Here is an 18,481-nt window from a genome sequence, read left to right as displayed (position 1 = left end):
GGATTTAATAATGTCATCTGAATGAGACAAAATGCATCTGTCAATCATTCTCAGTTCACTAAAAGGTTTCAGTGCTCTTTGAGGCAACCACTGGATCAGGCTTGTGCACTCCAAGCACAAGTGATATGATTTCCATAGGATGTGATTAAATTTAGAGCTGGTATCGAATCTGCTTGTTGAATCAGATTTATTTTGAATCCCTTATCAAGTGTAGGCTGCAACTTTAATTTTTAAATATTAAAGCTATAAATAATTGAACTGGGATTTATATGATATATTTTATTAATGCAAAACAATATTGGCCTGTCAGGTACTGGCTGGAATAATGATTTTCACATATCAACAAAACATCATCAACAAGCATCTCTTGTTAACAGCTTTAAGTTTTAATTGTAGGATGAAGTATGGCCTTTATTTTTCCCACTGTGTACATTTAAAAAGCATTGCCATTTTATGTCTAAATCTGTCAAGTGGCCATCTCATTGTGAGCTTAAATTATGTGCGTACTTAATGTTGTTCTGCATCGTCTCTACCATGTATTAAATCAGTGGTTCTCAAACTTTTTGAGCCACGACCCCCAAGATAAAATACGTTAATGTTCGTGACCCCCACCCTGCCGCGATGACTTTGTGGTTAAATGTGTGATGTATCAAATGGGTCATCTTCTAGCCATCCTCTCAGTGTAAGGCTAGAAAACTGCCAGAATCTTCAACAATAAGGATAAACTGGACAAGCTTCTCTTGTGGAGATAATGTCAAATTCAGATTTTTAATATGGCATGTGTACTAATTTTGTTGTTTATATGTTAATGTGTTAAAAAATTAAGGTGCTTATTTCAAAGATTGATCTCTTCATTAATGGTTTAATTTTGACAACCCTGGTAATCATCATCAACTCATCAACTCCCAAATTTATTTGATAAATGTAGACAATTGCAGCAGTAAAAGTCCTCAAGCAGCATCTCCCAAAGTAAACAACTTTTGATAAAAAATATATCAGTGGTTGTTTGTTTCACATGTTTGTCTTTTTTCTTTTCTTTTTTACAGTACCCCTGTCTGGCCCCCAAACTTTTCTAGATCCACTCCTGCATAGCTAAAGTATAAATTCTTTCTACCACCTGTCAAAGAAGGGTCCTGCCAAAAACAATACTTTGGGGTAAATATGTGCTGGTGTAAACCATGAACCACTTTTTTCCTCCTTCTCAGCAGAACCATAAACAAATGCATCAAGAGTAAGGTACCAGCAAAAGAAAAGCTGATCAGCTGATCACCCGCAGCCATCGTAATTAACGGATCAATGTAGGGTAGAAGCCTTGCTGCACTCCAGATACAGAGGGGACCAGAGACACTGGACCAGCCATGTTTGTAGGAAACGCAGGAAAAGTTATGAAGTGCAGGTCTGTAACACTCTCACCAGGAAAAGTGTGTGTTAAAACACTCTCATTCTCCACAGGGGTGTCATCCATGGGTTGCTCCATTAAAGGGATAGTGCACCCTAAAACGTGTTTATTGAGCTGTTAATAAAATAGTATTACTTAATTGTGATGAAAACCACCTATACTGTTAAGAAAATTAGTCATTTTTTAATTTCTTTAAAAAATGGGGTACTGTGGGTCAAAAATGGCTCATAACGCCCCCTACAGGGTAAAACATGTTTTGTTTTTCGTGATAGGGAGTTGTACTTGGTGCTTCTCAATGTCATGAGAAAATTTTAAAAACCTCACAGCGCCTCCCTCCAGATGCAAATAGGCGGGTCCTAGTCTCGCAGGCATAGAAAACCACGCCCACCAACGCACATGAACAGATGTGAGCCTATATGACGTAGTTTTGCTAGTTTCAGACTTTTATTCTTTCACAGAGTCTGATTAAATATTCCTGCAAAGGGATGGATTTGTCCTTTTAAGGCGTGTGCAAGTAACATTGGACTTTATTCTCTACCTGCTGATCCTCATCTGGTGACAGACAGCAGCTCAAATTGTGGCAGCGGCAACTTCCAGCGGGACTTTCGATAGCTGCCACAATCTGCCGCGAGTTGCCACAGCTTTCCAGAGCTGCTGACAGGCCAGCGCAACAGCGCTAACGGCTCAGTCTGATACGGTTCAGGACCACCTTGTTCTTGTGTAGCTGAGGAGATTCTGGAGGGGAAAAGTCTTTCACCTTGCTTTCCATCTACCTAGTGGCTGCTGAGCTGCTGTCTGTCAATCATTTTTTGCCTGTGCATCCTGACTGGCCCACTTTCCCCTCCCCGATCACCCCACAGCTCAAAATTTGGCATTTTGGCATTTTTCAAAATTTGGCAGTGGGTGTAGTTACACTTTAAAGTTGTTTTTATTCTGGAATCCATACATAGAGCCAGCCGGTTCACCTTTTCCACCTCGCCTCTCCATGTCCCACAGTCATAACAGAGGAATGACAGATGTAGTGGGCTTGTCATGCTGCACATGCGTTGATTGCATTGAAATTATTAACGCAGTTAATTACATAAATTAGTTATTACCGTGTATATATATATATATATATATATATATATATATATATATATATATATATATGTGTGTGTGTGTGTGTGTGCGCGTGTGTGTGTGTGTTTAACATTTTTCTCATTTACTGTATGCCTTAAAAGCTCTAAAAACGTCAGCACCAAGTCATCTTGGTGCCAAACTCAAGCCATTCCTATACTAATTGCTTCACACAACAGGAGCGATCGACAGCAGGAGGCATCATACACAACAGACCCATCTGACTGGTCTTCATCCAGCAGTTACAGCCATCATGCAGACATGTTTTTGGTTATTTAGCAATACAGAATGACACAGGTATCTCTTGGTAAAAGACTGAATTCTGGTTGGCTTCTTACTAAGAGGGGCGTTATTGTTCTTATCATCATCATATCATCATGTGTAATCAGCTCATTAGTTTCACCTTGGGACAATGCTGTCAGCATCATCCTGTCATGTCTTGTCTTCCTGGCATCCCCAGCAATTCCTGGTATTGCTCAGTTTTCCTCCCTCTATACCTGCAGCTGTGCTTAACAGGATTGTGAACACACCAGTCCCTCATCACCCCATTAAACTCTTAAAACCCAGTTTCTCCAGTCACTCTTCGCCAGTCTGTTACCAGTGTTTACCATGTGGTATTGAGCTCACTCCAATTGCCTGTATTTTTTACTTTGTCTTCATCTACAGTACTCTGCTGTTAAATAAAATCTTTTGTTGGTTTCTCTGCAGAGTCATGACACATCTTTGCTCTGTCTACTGTTTGAGTGAGAGAACAAGGCACATCATATAAAGGGACAATAATACATTTCAAATTTATTTAAGCTTACCCTTCAGGCACACATTAAAACCCCAGAAAATACAAATTACTGTTCCCAATATTATATTTAGAATTTTTGTCCATAAAAATAATCCTTTAATAAAACAATGTGTGGATTTGGGAGCCCTGTCTCTGGGTCCACTCTGCAACTTGTTGCAACTGCTCATTTTCAATTTTGTCCCAATACTTTTGACCCTTCTGCATGAACACACTTAAAAACAGCTTATGCGTTGCTAATCTTGAAGAAACCTTGGTCCTGATCACCACTTCTGACAAGCTCTAGGCCATGTTTATTAGATTTTTCCTTAAAATGTTTTTAATGAAATCCTGTCTGTCTGAACCTCTCTTTGAGACTGTCTTTTGTACCCAACAAGTCTAAGGTACAAGTACAAGATGAATCCAGTTTGACTGTGATCCATAGCTATGGTTCACTATCAACTAAAACAAGGAAACAGATACCATTTTTATATTCAAATCAGCTACTGCAGCCTAGCCTGGAGAAAAATATCCATACTCTACAGTTTATCTTGTCTTACCTTCCAGCCACTGCCTGCCTCTCTGTAGTAGGGGAAGTTGTCACAGATCCACTGGTAGATCTCACTGAGGGTCATCCGTTTGCGTGGTGAGCCATTGATGGCAAAAGTAATGAGGCTGGCGTAGCTGTAGGGAGGTTTACCGTCTCTGTGCTGAGCAGCTTCCTCTTGATCCAGCGTTGTCCCTGGATCCAAATGTACCATTTTCTTACCATGCCCATGGTGATGATGGTGGTGGTGGTGCCCATGGTGATGACTGTGAAGGTGTCCAGCATCTGCCTTCTGGATGGCTGCCCTCATACTGAGCTGGGGAAGCCAGTCCATTGAAGTAAGGCTACTTTCCAGCTCGGAGGTCATAGTGCTTGTTGGTTAAGAGGTCAATAGGGAAGGTGAACGGCTCAGTGACGTGGTGTGTGGGGGATCTCTTGTAGGTTTACTGAATGGGCTCTGTGCAGCAGTCTTGGCTCAGGCCTAGGAAGAGCAGGAGATTTGTTTACTATGCTTATTCATCTCCTGTAGCTGGGGCAGAAAGAACCCTTGGCGGACACATGGACGACAACATGCACATCATTTTCAAAATACAGTCTAGATCAGGGATTCCTAACCCCGGTCCTCAAGGCACACTATTCTGCAGGTCTTAGATGTGTCCCTGCTGCAGCACACCTGACTCAAATTAATGGCTCATTTGGAGACTTGTGCAGAGCTTGTCAGAGATCCATTTAATCTGAATCAGGTGGGTTGCACCACGGAGACATCTAAGACCTGCAAGATAGTGTGCCTTGAGGACCAGGGTTGGGAATGACTGATCTAGATTGTGTGATGGAAAACTAAATGTTTCAGCCTTCCATCACTTTGTCATTAACACTATATCTTATGAGCAATGTAAAGTGTAGATATGAGTGCAGGAATTAGTTAAATGTCTTACTCTTCCCATTTCCTTCCATCTTTCTTTGGGCCAAAGCATCTGGGGAAGTCACTGAAGTAAAAGGTAGATTCCTGCCCTCGTGCATGTTCACAAGATCTTCATTTGGCCACTGCAATGGCTGCTGCTGCAAAGTTCAAACACAAAACCACACAAGATGGTGAGCTTGCGCTACCAGACAGCCCTCATTAGATATTAGTATCACGCAACTGTTCGACTGGCCTCGGCATCTGTCCAACCCGATTAAAACTGTTCTCCCTTTCTCCCTTTGTGTGTTGTCTGTCTGGTCTGCCTCTGAGTCTCATTCCCTCCAAAGTGGAAATGGCAATTGGATCTGCAGAGTGACTAAAAGCTAGGGAATTGTTTTCACAAGTGCCTGCCAAATAGGGGGGAACAGCTCGGGAGGAATTCCAAACCCTCCAGAGGAGCTGAAAGGCTCGTCCCCTTTCCCTCTCTGTCAAATACCCCCCCCTCCACACACACACACACACACACACACACACACACACTCCCTGATCCTTGTCAGATAGACACAAAAAAAGCTCAACTTTTTTTATTATTATTATTATTATTATTATTATTGTAGCTCATTTTTAGAGCAGCAATAAACTTTTAAAAGTCCTAAATTTAACAGAGCATGAACTTTATTTTAGTGGTAGGGGCTTTTTAAAATCTTTTTAGCATGGTTGAAAAAAAAAAGAAAAAAAGACATTTGGTACACACAAGATAATTACTCATCAATTGTTCTGTAGTTCAGTCAAATCACAGAACATTTGTCACTTGGACTGAGAATGTCATGAAACTGTTACTCATAAAAAAGATGCTGCATTCAGCTCACACTCTGATTTGATAAAGAAAAGTGTTTGCTGCTTATGTACGATAATCATCCTACAGTTTATAAGTAAAAGAAATGAATACAGGTTGGTGCTATGTCACTGAACAGTTTAAAAAAATCCACCTCCATATTATATGGAAATACACATCCAAGCCTCACCTGCTCGTGCACTCACCATTCGAATTTCTTTCAACAAGAAAGAGAACAACGCCATTCTCCAATCAAGGTGCGAGAACTTGAACGAGCCTACTGAAATGCACCCCTCTGTCTCTCTTTGAAGTCCCCCTAGCCAACCACTAGAATGAATAACAAAGGGGGAAATACCCAGTGCAAACCCCTTTTGTAATTACAAGAAGAAAACACAAATGTTTGGCAGCAGGCTCATCAAGCCAAACAAGCCAGGGACTGGGATTACGGAGGAGAAAGAGGAACTGAGGCGCATGAGGAGCCTTTTTGCACAAAACCACCCTCATCTCCTCCCTAAGGCTCTACCACTGTGGGTGAAGCTATAGCCAAACCACTCTTCAAATCCCAGGAAGCCATCTTAATTAGTAAGCCTTTCTTTTTCCTGAGGTTTCACTTGTGGTGGGTAGGTGGAGATGGGGGTGGTGACACACAGGACACAGAACAACAAGTACTTATTTGCCCCTCATTAAAAGTAAGCTCAAACTGAAAATCAGCCTGCAACAAGCCCCAACCTGGTGTGGCTGTTGTTGAGAAGTTGGGGAGCGTGGGCTGGCTGCACGGCCACACGGTGAAGCTTCACACCCTGGTGAGGTGTTGGGATGATGAGCTATAACAGAGAGCAGAAAAAGAAAAGGAGGCGGGCATGACTTGGCTTCTGGGGAGAGGGGCCCTGCTGGGCTGGTAAACGCAACCAATTACCTAGTCGACTCAGTCAACTGGTCTCACATGGACTGGGGTAGCCTTAGCACTGTGCCTCTTTTTTCTGATATTTGCTGAGCTTCACATTAGCCTCAGAGGCCTGCATGGCATCAGAAGGAAAAACGAACACTGCAGAGAAGACCCCTTGCAGTGTGAAGCATCTGTACTTATCTTTGAGCTATTGACTTTCTATAGAAGTATACTGTAAAGTCAAGAAGTCACTGATGTTCCAGTTCTAAGCCCTACAAAATGGGTGCTTTAAACCATAACAGAAGTTCATCTCTGTTAGTAGTTTATGTTTATCTGAGAGAACTAAAATAACAATGCATACAAAACAACATACAGTGGAAGAGGTAAAAAAGTCTATTATTATTATTGGTGCTTTAGTTCTAGTTTCGAACGGTATGAACAGACATTTCAATTGTAAACACAAGCACACACTCATTTTGACATACTTATTGTGATTGACATACTTTTGGTGGTCGAAGAGTATCTACACCAAACATATTTTAGTTTTTTAAGTTATTCCAAAGTAAAACCTCTGGTCCCCAAACAAGGTACCAGAGGTCTGAAAATGACCGATTCGGTGAGTTGTTCAGATCTGCAGTGGATTTTCACACCAAAGTCAAAGTTCTGCGTAAAAACAACCAGCCTCTTCTTATTTCCACCCAACTTCAAGTTCAAATCATGTTTTATCTGATGTGCTACAAAAATGGGAAAATAAAACTTTTGAATTTGCTATTTGCAAATTGTGGTATTAAACAATAATGTTTTATAATAAGACTTGGAAATCTAACTTTTTATTGCCATTTTTTCGTCTAAGTCAGAAGGTCTCAATTCCATTGGGTCATTAAATGTGCCGCCTTCTGTCGGTACAAAAATAAACTTTTGCTATACAAGCAGCAGTTCTTAACAATAACTGACCAAACGAAACCATAAATCGGACTGGAATTACGTAGGAATTACTATGTGATATTTAAATGGCAACAAAACTGCTGGTTGTCTTTTTTTTTTTGTTTGTTTGTTTTTGTGTGTGTGTGTGTGTGTGTGTGTTTATTTTAAACAATCTGGGCCAATTAAATATGATTTGTGAAAAGATAAGCCCCAAAAGAAGAATTTCCATAGTTAAGTCCTCATGAGCAAACTGCAGACAAGTATAATGTATCTGAGAATAAAAAAGTCTGTCAGGTATTTCTGTACCAGTTTGGTGTGTGCTAGTGTGAGCTCACAGCTTTTTTACATCATGGTAATTATGTACTTTAACTACCATTTTAAAGAGGTTAGGTATAACATTACACTCTTTAATGCTACAATGATAAAAGATGTGTTCATTTGGCTTTCAAAATGCATGAAGGAGCGGCGCTAATAAAAATAGATGTAGCGTTTTAGCAGGAGCTAGACCTGCTTTGATGACATCAGAGAGGGTGGAGTTTGGGTGTTGCAATAGACTGAGCAGCAGTAATGTCTATGAAAATATCAATTGTAATATTTTACCATAAGTATTACCAATTACAAACACTTTATGCTAAAGAGAATATGTGTGGTGGCCATTAACAAGGGTCACAGGTGGTTCACCAACAAAGGTGATACACAAACTACAAGGGATGCTTTCCACCCTTTATTGTTAGAGCTTATATGAAAACAGTATCATTATCAATTTTATACAACAGCATAGTGTGGCATGACTAAAAATTCACCTGTATTCTCTAAGTCCTTCTCATGCAAGCAAGCAGTAATTATGACAACACAACAGAAAGGAAATCTTAGTCAAAGAGGACTACTGATCCAAATGACTCCAACCTTGGCCAGGACTTCTATGGGTTCCCGGCAATACAAACACCAGATATGAAGTAAACTGAATAAACAGCCTGCTTATGTTGCTGCTAAGGAGTTAACCTTAACTGTTTCTTAAAGTCTAAAATCTACATTCGAGAAAGTGCTAAGATTTTATCAACAATGGATGTTCTACAAAAGCACTAATTGTTTCATCACTTTGACAGTTAAAATTAAGAAGATTTTAGCAGGACAAAAAATAAACTAATTGCCAAAAATGCTTTTTATTCACAAATTATTTGGATGATTACACATAAAAATATGCAACAAAGAGTGAGACAGTTCAAAAAGATTCCCAAGAAAGAGGGTCTTCTTGTTGCTTAACATGATAAAACTACCTAATGAAATCATCATGCAGTAATGCAAGCAGCCAGTTCCTGCATACTATACAAAAAAAAAAAAAAAAAAAACTTTGATTCAACTCTTTATCACTGTTTAGGAAGCATTAGAAAGTTTTCAGATGAGGCAGAAATCTCTAGCTGGTAAGGCCTGGTACACAAGTTTTTTTAATCTAAAGAGATTTTTTTTATCTGTTCGAGACCTCAAAAAAATCTGCCATTCAACAGTGTTGATCATACTGTGTGTGGTGTGCTCAGATAATCTCACCACAGAACAACACACACATAACAATGCTGTCCAGCAATCGATCTAGAATCTAGTCCTCTGAGCCCGAAATCTCGCGTGGCCAAACGTGGTCTAACGAAAATGAAGAAGAAGAATCATAGCAACACCCAGCATGGAAGAGGATATAGAAAACGAGGGAATGATGTTGGTCTTGGGACTATTCTTAACAGAAAAAGCCAGAACTGAAAAACTAACAGACTGGACACGGCATGAATACGGACTTTATATCCTTCCTTGCTCTGCAGTCAGTTCGCTCTCTGATTGGCTACATTCAGTTCCACATCACACCCCACAGAGTCACAATTTAGGAGCTTTCTCCACACACATCAAGAGTTTTGGTCGTAAATATTGAACATGTTTAATACCTCCGATTGTCGGCAACGGCCTGTTTCAGAGATGATTGTTGAGAAAAATTCGCTCTTAACACTTCTCAGACCAAATGATAATTCTATAGAAAAATCTTATAAGACTCAATATAATCGGGCATCCTTGGTCAGGAAGGAGCAAAGTCGGGACAAATACTCGATAATCTTTATGCGTTTACCCAGCCTAAGAAATAAAAGTGTTGAGTAAAGGATCTTCAGGCAGTTAATCTTTAAGCAGGGTTTGAACAGTTCAGTATAAACATACAATGGATGTTTGGCTAACATTAGTGGGTATCAGAGAAGGTTCAATTTGTGGTTAAAGATGAGTGTGGAATCTCAAAATTTTACTTTTTGCTAAATTATATGAAAAGTATTTAAAAAGTTAACTTTTGTAGCTTAACAGTTGAGGAATTTTAGTTGGTACTTACCAAAGAGATTACATGAAATATATAATAAAAATAAATAAGGATATGGACGTTGATGAGCCAGAAATCCTTTTTCTCAAAAAAGAAAAATGAAAAAAATAAATAAATAAATCTAAACGTACCACTCTGCACTGTGGATGGTGCTTTCATGACTAGGAATATTGTCTCTTTAAAAGAGTTGAGGGAATGTGTGTGATTGAACGTATTCACCCATTAGACTTTGTAGCTGTGATGCACTCACTCAGCTGTATGCATCACTAACAGCTAACAGTCCCCCGCTGCTAGCAGGCTTTTAGACTGAGAGAGGCTTTACAGTTCTGCATTTTAATAGAGAACTTTGAATGGAGTGACGGGGGATGGGAGAGAGACGGGGGAGGAGGGAGCCAAAGGAAAGAGGCATCAAAATATTTTCAGAGGAAAATGAAGTAATAACAAAATACCCACCCGGAGCGTGGGGAGCAGAGGGGGTTTCTGGGAAGGACTGCTCTGGCAAGTGTAAGGCTAACGTGTCAAAAGAAAGTCTGTGGGCATACTGAGCGCTGACAACTCTACAAATGTGGGCCATTCAAAGGAGAGAGGAAAAGGTCCAAAAAGCAGTATTGAACGTCTTAATTACTTTCTGCTTTAGCAAAACATACCCTTGAAAAGGTCCAATTATAAGATATCAAGGCAAATCAGCTGCCCTCATGGTGACTGTTTGCTCATCCTCAAATGGAGTCGGGTTAAGCAATTATCGTTTGATACTTTTTTCTTTTTACAGGAGACCTGGAGAGGCATCAATTCACTATTCTAAAGCTCTCTAAAGTTCTCTTGGTAGCCTTAGTGCCTAGGAGAGTAGTCAGGCAAACTAATATTTGAAGGGAAAAATAAGGACAAAAGAAATCTGTATTGCATGCTATGATATTTTCTCAATGATAGAACACTTTCCTCAGCTGACTCGTGTCAACCGAGTCCATCCAGGAGCATCTCAATTGAAACTGAACACACCATTCACACCATTTTTCTCAGGTCTGAAAGAAAATCTAATTGAAAGAAGCCTAGAAAATCAGTAGGCTCGGTTGATCCTTCTGGGCCTGGGATAAAATATTGAAATTGTAAAGCCCACACAGATTGCAACACCTGGAAACATCTGCCAAGGTAGAGAGAGTAAATGATCCAAAAGACTTAGAACTACCAACTAGGAAAATACTATCAGAACTTGGGATTCTGACAACGGCGGAGTTAAAAAGGCATATTTAGTCATAAATAAAACATAGGAGTGCATCAATTCGGCAAACTTCCCCAACGAGAGGTCCCAAGAGAGAGATGGGATGCTGTTTGTGAACTCATGCTTTGCACAGTAAAGGAGGCTTTGGCACTGCGTCACCGCGACTGAAACTACATTCCCACATCCAGTCCTATTCAGCGAGGACTAGTCCTCTTTAAAAATTCATTAATTTACAGCAAAAATAGATTAAAGCACCCAACTGCACCAACCTAAAAAGTTTGGCTTGTGAATAGCATTAATAATGGAAGTGAGCATCCCAAACCTCGAGGCCCAGGCTCAGAGGCATGGCTTAGGTTTTGTTGCGCTTTATAATGGAGAGTAATTTACATTTTTTTAGAAGTATTACAGCTTTTTGATGCTTGTTTATAATTGCATTGTTTTACATGCAAATTGGCTAACAATTGTTACTCATTAAAACATAACCAGAAGAGTGCATAACTCTCAGCCTGTGCAAGACACAAGCTTTACATCAGGCTCACAATGGAAGCTTTGCCCTAAACTCTTGTCGCTGGCAGCGCATCTGCTGAGTTCAATCCAAATAACAGCCCTTTAAAGGTGATCATCCACTATCTTATCTCTCACATCTTTCTTTTTGAAATCACAGTGATGCTTTGCAAACTGAATCAAAGAGGATTTTGACAAGATAAAAGGATTTGCTGCATTAGAATTCAAATTATGTGTAGTTTCCTGGGGACATGACAAAAATCACAGTGACTGCGAGCACTCAGAGAACTTAAAGGTACTTGAAAAGTGAGTATGCCTGATCTAATGTGCTGTCAGATTTATCAGCTTAGAGCCTGATGACAGAAGATGCCTTTATGTAGGTAAATCAATATCTGATTTAAGCTTGTTTATTTATAAATAAGTCTGGCACAAAGCTCTCCACGTCCACTCACTGACACAGTTGTGGTAAATAAAAGGTCATTTCAATAACCACTTTTAAACAGCTGATAAATGACATGACCTGAAGTAATTAATGTGAACTGATGACCAGCAGTGGCCTGATAATTACAGGAAGATTAGAGCGCTTCCAGCTAAAATGACACCTCATCCTCAGGTCTTTTAATAGCCACTGCCATGCCATCTTCTTAACCAGCAGCCCCTTTAGCGGACGTGTTCGTGATGAAGAAAAGCAGACAGCTTCCAGGCATCAATCCATGCAACAGAAGGCTGTGGGTGTATGCGGTTGCTAAAAGCATATTGTTCCCTATTAATTTTCGTATTAAGTAAACAGATCTTTTCAAGGTTAAACACATTATTTATAACAGAGTTTCAGCTACAGTATGAAAAGTTGATGATGCAGTTACAATGTACAGAACGTTTTCTGCACAGCATTTCAGTCATTACTAATGCCTTCTGAATGATACATGCTAACGTGGATCATGCTGCGTTTTTCAATAAAACAGACACTGTGAATGCCGCACAGACACCAGGGTGCAGGGACTGTATCTCGATTTCATATACACTTAAACTGAATTTTATTAAAAATTCCAAAGGGGTAAATATAGCCTATATATAAAATGTAAAGGCATAATAAAGCCTTCTTTGCAAACATTACCTGATAACACATACAACACATACAAGTTCAGTATCTAAACTCCATCATCTATAAACTCAAAGGCAAATCACTCTTGGCAGACGATGAGCAGAAAGTCTGCCCACTATCACTTATGAAGCCCCACAAAATGAATATATTACAAATCTTAACGAACGTGCGAATAGACAACAGAAATTTGACAACCATCACTGACTAAATGAGCTAGCATATGGAGTTCATCTTTATCAAAGAAAGTGTAACGCCTGCAGTGCATCCACAACTAACCCTTCATTCAACTTTCAAAAAGTCATTACTCCACTCGCTTCTTCGCATTGCATTTGCTGACATTGACGGTAATTACAACGACCTTTCCGATGATAAAACACAAATCAGTAAAACATTATGATGGTTCCTTCTCTTCACGTTTCATGAGATTCTGCATAACGTTTTAATGAGGCATTTAGGGCTCTAGGAGTGATGTGCTGAGAAAGCCTACAATGGCAATCAGCAGTGAGTGTGGCAGCTGTTCAGCAATTAAAAAGCCAAATTACCCTCAATCAACACCATTTACAAGCACAAGTAAATCTCAGAGCAAATAATGATGAGAGAAATCTGTTCAGACAGCTCTCATCTTGATAGGAATTAGAGACACATCCAAATCAGGAGCAGGGGATTCTCTCAAACACTCAGACTGTCTCTCTCTCTCTCTCACACACACACACACATCTCCCCTTGTCTGTATATTTTTAGTGAGGTGATGCTGGACTGTACTGACCGGCTGTTTACGCTGCAGAATAAAGAACGATAATGACCCGTTACAACAGAAGAAATGATGAAATTAAACTACAAAGCTTCACGAGCGGGAACCTAATGAAAAAGAAGAGCACATCTGCAGCTTGTTGAAAAAATAACCTGAATTTATGGCCAGTTTTGTCACATAGTAACTTAATTAAATATTCTTTATCTAATTTACTAAAAAAAAAAAAAAAAAAAAAAAAAGAGCGAAAGAGAGAGAGAGAGAATAGTATTTGCAAAAGCACATTAATATAAAATCTGCTAGTTAATTTAACGTGAAACAGATATGACACTAATATTTGACTTGGCATTAAATAGAATAAACACGGAGAACCTCTGATAACCATTCACACAGGTATAAAGCATGCAAACACACGTCTACCAAATGCAACCACCAAAACTACAATAAATGGAAAAACAATCAGCACCTATGTGGATGAGCCATAGATGCTGCTTCAACACTGAGTACTCAGAAAATAAACTTATGAAAGTTTCTCATAAGAGGAATTTAAGTCTTAAGGAACCCCTCTAGACGTTTGGTGTGACCTCAGTTGACTTGGATCACATTAGCTGTGGAGCTCGCTGTCCTCAGGTTGTTTTGGTTGACAGCTGGACAGCCAGTGAGAGAAGTCTTTAAAACTGTTCTCTAAATACAAGTCACCTCTTTGAAAACTGTTTGAATAATCCCAGTTTTCTTGGCAGCATCTTTAGCAACATCTCGCTCTGTTAATGTTAGAACGAGGCTTTGATGGTAAACTTGCAGAAGTTGACTGACTTTTACAGACGGACAGCGCGTAAATAAATGCTCCAGCGGCTGCATGCATGCATGTTGTCACGGGCAGCGAACTTGTCATGGCCAGTCGTTAAGCAGAACCATTGTTTCTTAAAAAAAATTATTTCACAATATATCATTAGTTGCCATATACCTCCATGACTAACATCCAAAATTGTTGCGCACACTACTCACCGTCGTACATGGATATGAACCGGCTCGGTTTTTGTTTTTTCTTTTTGTTTTTTTTTGTACTCCAGACGCCTATGATTGTGTGCTTGAAAATCCCCCACTCGAAGACAAAAGCTCCCGCGTTGTCTTTGTGCTGTCACCCGGGCTGCAGGTTCGGTGCTCTGCGGGTGTCAGACTCAGCTGACCGCTGCTGTGGTCATTCGACACTCGTAACGGAAAGCCTCGACCCGCTACACGCATTTGAGCTCAGCGAGAGAAGATCCCGGGTCTCAGTGCTCAGTGCTCCGCTGATAAGCCACCGGAACTACTTCCAGCGCCAGCCGGAGCACGTTAAAGATGAATTCATGCACCACACTAAGAAAATATGAAATCACATCCATTTAACTAGTTCCCTATTTAAATATTAATAGGATTCTACAAGGACATGCCCACCATAAATAATAGTAAAATAACATATCATAATTACATACCACACATATAATTATAATTAGACTTGTAATAATAAGGGTTATATGGTGTTTATGTATGTCTTCAATTACATGGACCATAATCATTATCATTCACTGCCATTCCAGAGACTTTGCTTGTATCTTTAAATGGATGAAACTAAAGAAAAAGGTGAGAGCATCCAGATCCCAAAACATTCAATTGCAAAACACAAGGAAATATGCATAATAATGTTTAAACATTGCTCACAGTGGCACTTTCCATCCTTTACTCTCCTTTGCGAACAAATTTGGAGGTTGTGGTGGGATGTGGAGCCTATTGTGTTACAGCTGAGATATTCCTCAGTCCAAGACTTTACATTTGTGATGAAATACAGGGAGAAACCTGCTGTGAACACACAGCGCACCCACCTGGAGAGAATTGTATTGAAAAGTGACACATTTAGCCCTTTGCCCTGAACTAAATTCTTGATAGAGCTATGAATAATCAAAAATGCAGAACAAACATGTACAACTTAATTCCAATTAATAAAAGTACAGACAACAAAGTCTTCTTTTAAAACCGGAGGCTGCTGCGGCATTCCTGGAAACAACATTTTTATCTATTACAGTGGCTCTCTCAATAAGGACAAACGGAGTATGGGTATCTCAGTAGAAACATGCCTGACAGTGAGAGGCAAGACACAAGAGTGTCAGAAAGTGAACTGACATCTGTGTAGACAGCTGTCTCCTCAGCTATGTAGAAGAATGTTGAATGTAGTATGTACTACAGTAAGTACGTAGAAACTATGCAGATGTATATAGAAAATATGTAGAAGTATGTGGAAAAATACATACCTAGTCACAGTGATGGACTGCCTCTCACCTCTTTTCCAATTCTGTGTCCTTCCGCCATCCTGAACTGGTTTAAAACATGATAAATGGAAGGATACACAGATTGGCAAGTAGGTTACTTTGAATGCACCCCGTAACTTCAAGCCACACTATTGTATTTAAAATCTGCTGAAAACTGTTACCTTGACAAAGAAAGTTGGAAAGTGGTTAGTACCATCAACTGTGTGGTATGACTGGTGCAGAGGTGGTAAACTTTTAATTCCCAATCTGGATACAGGACCTTTTTTTTTTTTTTTTTTTTTAATCTTTTTAGCTTTGGTGGAGGTATGCACTGAAAGGATGTTCGGTCTGACTGCTGATAGCAGCACTGTTAAGGCTACAAGCTCCTCAAGCTGTCTGAAAACATTAAGGCTTAATGTGGTGAGGTTCTTTTGTGTCTACGTTACAGTCTTCATATTGTTATTGTCACTTCAAAAGGTATAAAAGTATAACACAATGGAGACCTCAACAACAGTAAGAGTAAGAGAAGCTAGTTTTTGGCATAGTTGTAACATCACATCAAATGTTAAAACTACTGGCTGTCAGTTTGCTTTTTGACATGCAAGATGTGATTTTGGAAATTTAACCCTCTGACACTCTTGTGCATGGAGGAGGGTATTTTCTCTCCACCTAGAAGGACTGTGTATCAAAAGTAAATTGATGTAATAGCGATAAATAATTTGGGACCTTTTTTAAACCTCTTAATTTAATTTTTGCAAAATAATAATTGATAAAGTTTTTTTAAATTATTAAATGATTTGTAATATTTTGAACGTAGACATCAACTCAGCCGTTCTGATGCCATTAGATGTACAGATGGCAAAGTTTCAATCTCAGGATTTAGACTTAACGGCCACAAACAGATTACTGCTAAATGAAGCTTTCTACTATACAGCTCTGGCTGGTTTTATTTTATTTTTTTTAAAATAGTGAAATAATTTTAGATAAAGTGCAACAATATAATTCACAGATAGTATTTTTTCAAAGCTATCTCACAGTAAAATTGTTCATTTGATATTATAGATTAAGTGTAACAATAAAGATTAATTTGTAAGATTATAAGATTAATTAGTCAAACAATACATGGTGGAATTTTATGGCCAGTAATAAATATTTTAAGATTTTCCAATTTATTTTTCCAATTGGTTCATGAGCCCATAACTAAACCTTGGGTCAGAAATCAAGATTTGCCAACAGTGACCAGAGGACCTGAAACAGGAACAAGGCTCCCAAGAGGTTTAAAAAAATCCCAAATGTAAGTCAGGAAGCTGTGACAATAATGTGTTTGCTTCTACTGAAAGGAGTGAAAAATATTAAACTAAAACGATTAATGTTTTCATAACTAATACGGTAATCCAACCTAGAGGTAATTAATCGTATTATCAAAGTAATATATTTATTCCTATATTGATTAAAAGTGTATGGATAAGTCAGACTTAACACAATAACCATTTTTTTTTCTAGGAGTGTGGTCAGGCAATGTATCAGTAGGCACTACGGCTCATAAACAGCTCAGTGCTGCACTCATCTGGATGGTGGGGATGCTTGCAACAGGATGTTTGTCTGAGACAGCAAACAGTAACCTGTCTATCACTAGACATATAGAAAGACAGACAGACAGACAGACAGACAGACAGACAGATAGATAGATAGATAGACAGACAGACAGACAGACAGACAGACAGACAGACAGACAGACAGACAGACAGATAGATAGATAGATAGATAGATAGACAGACAGACAGACAGACAGACAGACAGACAGACAGACAGACAGACAGACAGACAGACAGACAGACAGACAGATAGATAGATAGATAGATAGATAGACAGACAGACAGATAGACAGAGAGATAGATAGACAGATAGATAAATAGATAGATAGATAGACAGACAGACAGACAGACAGAGAGATAGATAGATAGATAGATAGATAGATAGATAGATAGATAGATAGATAGATAGATAGATAGATAGATAGATAGATAGATAGATAGATAGATAGTTGTAATCTATTAGTCCACCACCAGAGGGTTCTCTAACCTAAGAAAGAGTAAAAGCTTGTGAAAACATTTTTCAAAAGTGTAACTGCATTTAAAATTACTTTAACGTAAAAAGTAAAAAAAAAAAGAAAGAAAGTACGTAAAAACTGATCTTTTCAGTGCAAATGGTGTAACTTTTGTCTTCTCTGCTTTGCCATCTTTTTAAACCTGTGTGTTTTACGGGCTTGACTTCAACAATGAACGGTTTGTTCACCTCGTGATGACAAAATGTGAATGGCTATTAGCCGAAACATCGGAGTTGATTATATATCCAAACACTCATAGGCTTGTTCTTAAATTTATCCATCCTTGTCGCTGTAACTCATGGCTAATATCTAGAGGAGCATGTGATATAAAAAGCCTTGCAGGCAGCCGCTGGAGCCACGTCTACATCCAGTGAGCATTATTTGGTAGCGATGCCTTTAAGAAAGAGTCTGCAGTAGAACAAGCTGTTGCTAAGGTTACAAGACTGAAGTCGTTTATATTGTGAACAGGATTAATAAGAAAGAATGATGGTCTTGCTCGACTGGCCCCAAAGTTGTGAAAACACCAACTTCTGACTAGTAGTGACATCTGATGCAAGCTGTCTCGCGAAGCAGAGCAGAGGAGAGCTTTATTTGCACCCAAGAAGAGTTTGTCGCCCAGATAATATGTAGAAATCATAGTTCGGTTAAAGGCTAATTGGTTTTATATCGATTTATATTGATCTCTAACTTTTATGATATCATGATTTCATCACTTACTGCATATGATAATGATCAAAACACGTTGTTGATGAAAATAATCTCATGTCAATTGTTCATTGTGTTGATCTGTTTTCC

At 39.1% G+C, this 18,481-nt stretch overlaps 1 protein-coding gene across 6 annotated transcripts in view; it reads right to left on the bottom strand.

Moving 5' to 3' along the window:
* Positions 1-14,582, bottom strand: part of LOC121652109 (forkhead box protein J3-like) — an 80,690-nt gene extending 66,108 nt beyond the window's left edge. For 2 of the 6 annotated variants that reach the window (XM_042004682.1, XM_042004687.1), the window contains exons 1-3: positions 14,303-14,582; positions 4,773-4,896; positions 3,851-4,318 (exon numbers count right to left, since the gene is read on the bottom strand). In XM_042004682.1, the coding sequence (XP_041860616.1) occupies positions 3,851-4,204 (354 nt within the window). In that variant the 5' untranslated portion in view covers positions 4,205-4,318; positions 4,773-4,896; positions 14,303-14,582. Of the gene's footprint in view, positions 1-3,850; positions 4,319-4,772; positions 4,897-5,779; positions 5,901-6,302; positions 6,398-14,302 lie in introns of all 6 variants that reach the window. The other 4 variants (XM_042004686.1, XM_042004685.1, XM_042004683.1 and 1 more) reach the window with 3 other exon arrangements.
* Positions 14,583-18,481: the final 3,899 nt, after the last annotated feature.

This window comes from Melanotaenia boesemani, chromosome 13, assembly GCF_017639745.1.
Source record: "Melanotaenia boesemani isolate fMelBoe1 chromosome 13, fMelBoe1.pri, whole genome shotgun sequence".
NCBI lineage: Eukaryota > Metazoa > Chordata > Actinopteri > Atheriniformes > Melanotaeniidae > Melanotaenia > Melanotaenia boesemani.
This window is presented reverse-complemented; position numbering and strand designations above follow the sequence as displayed.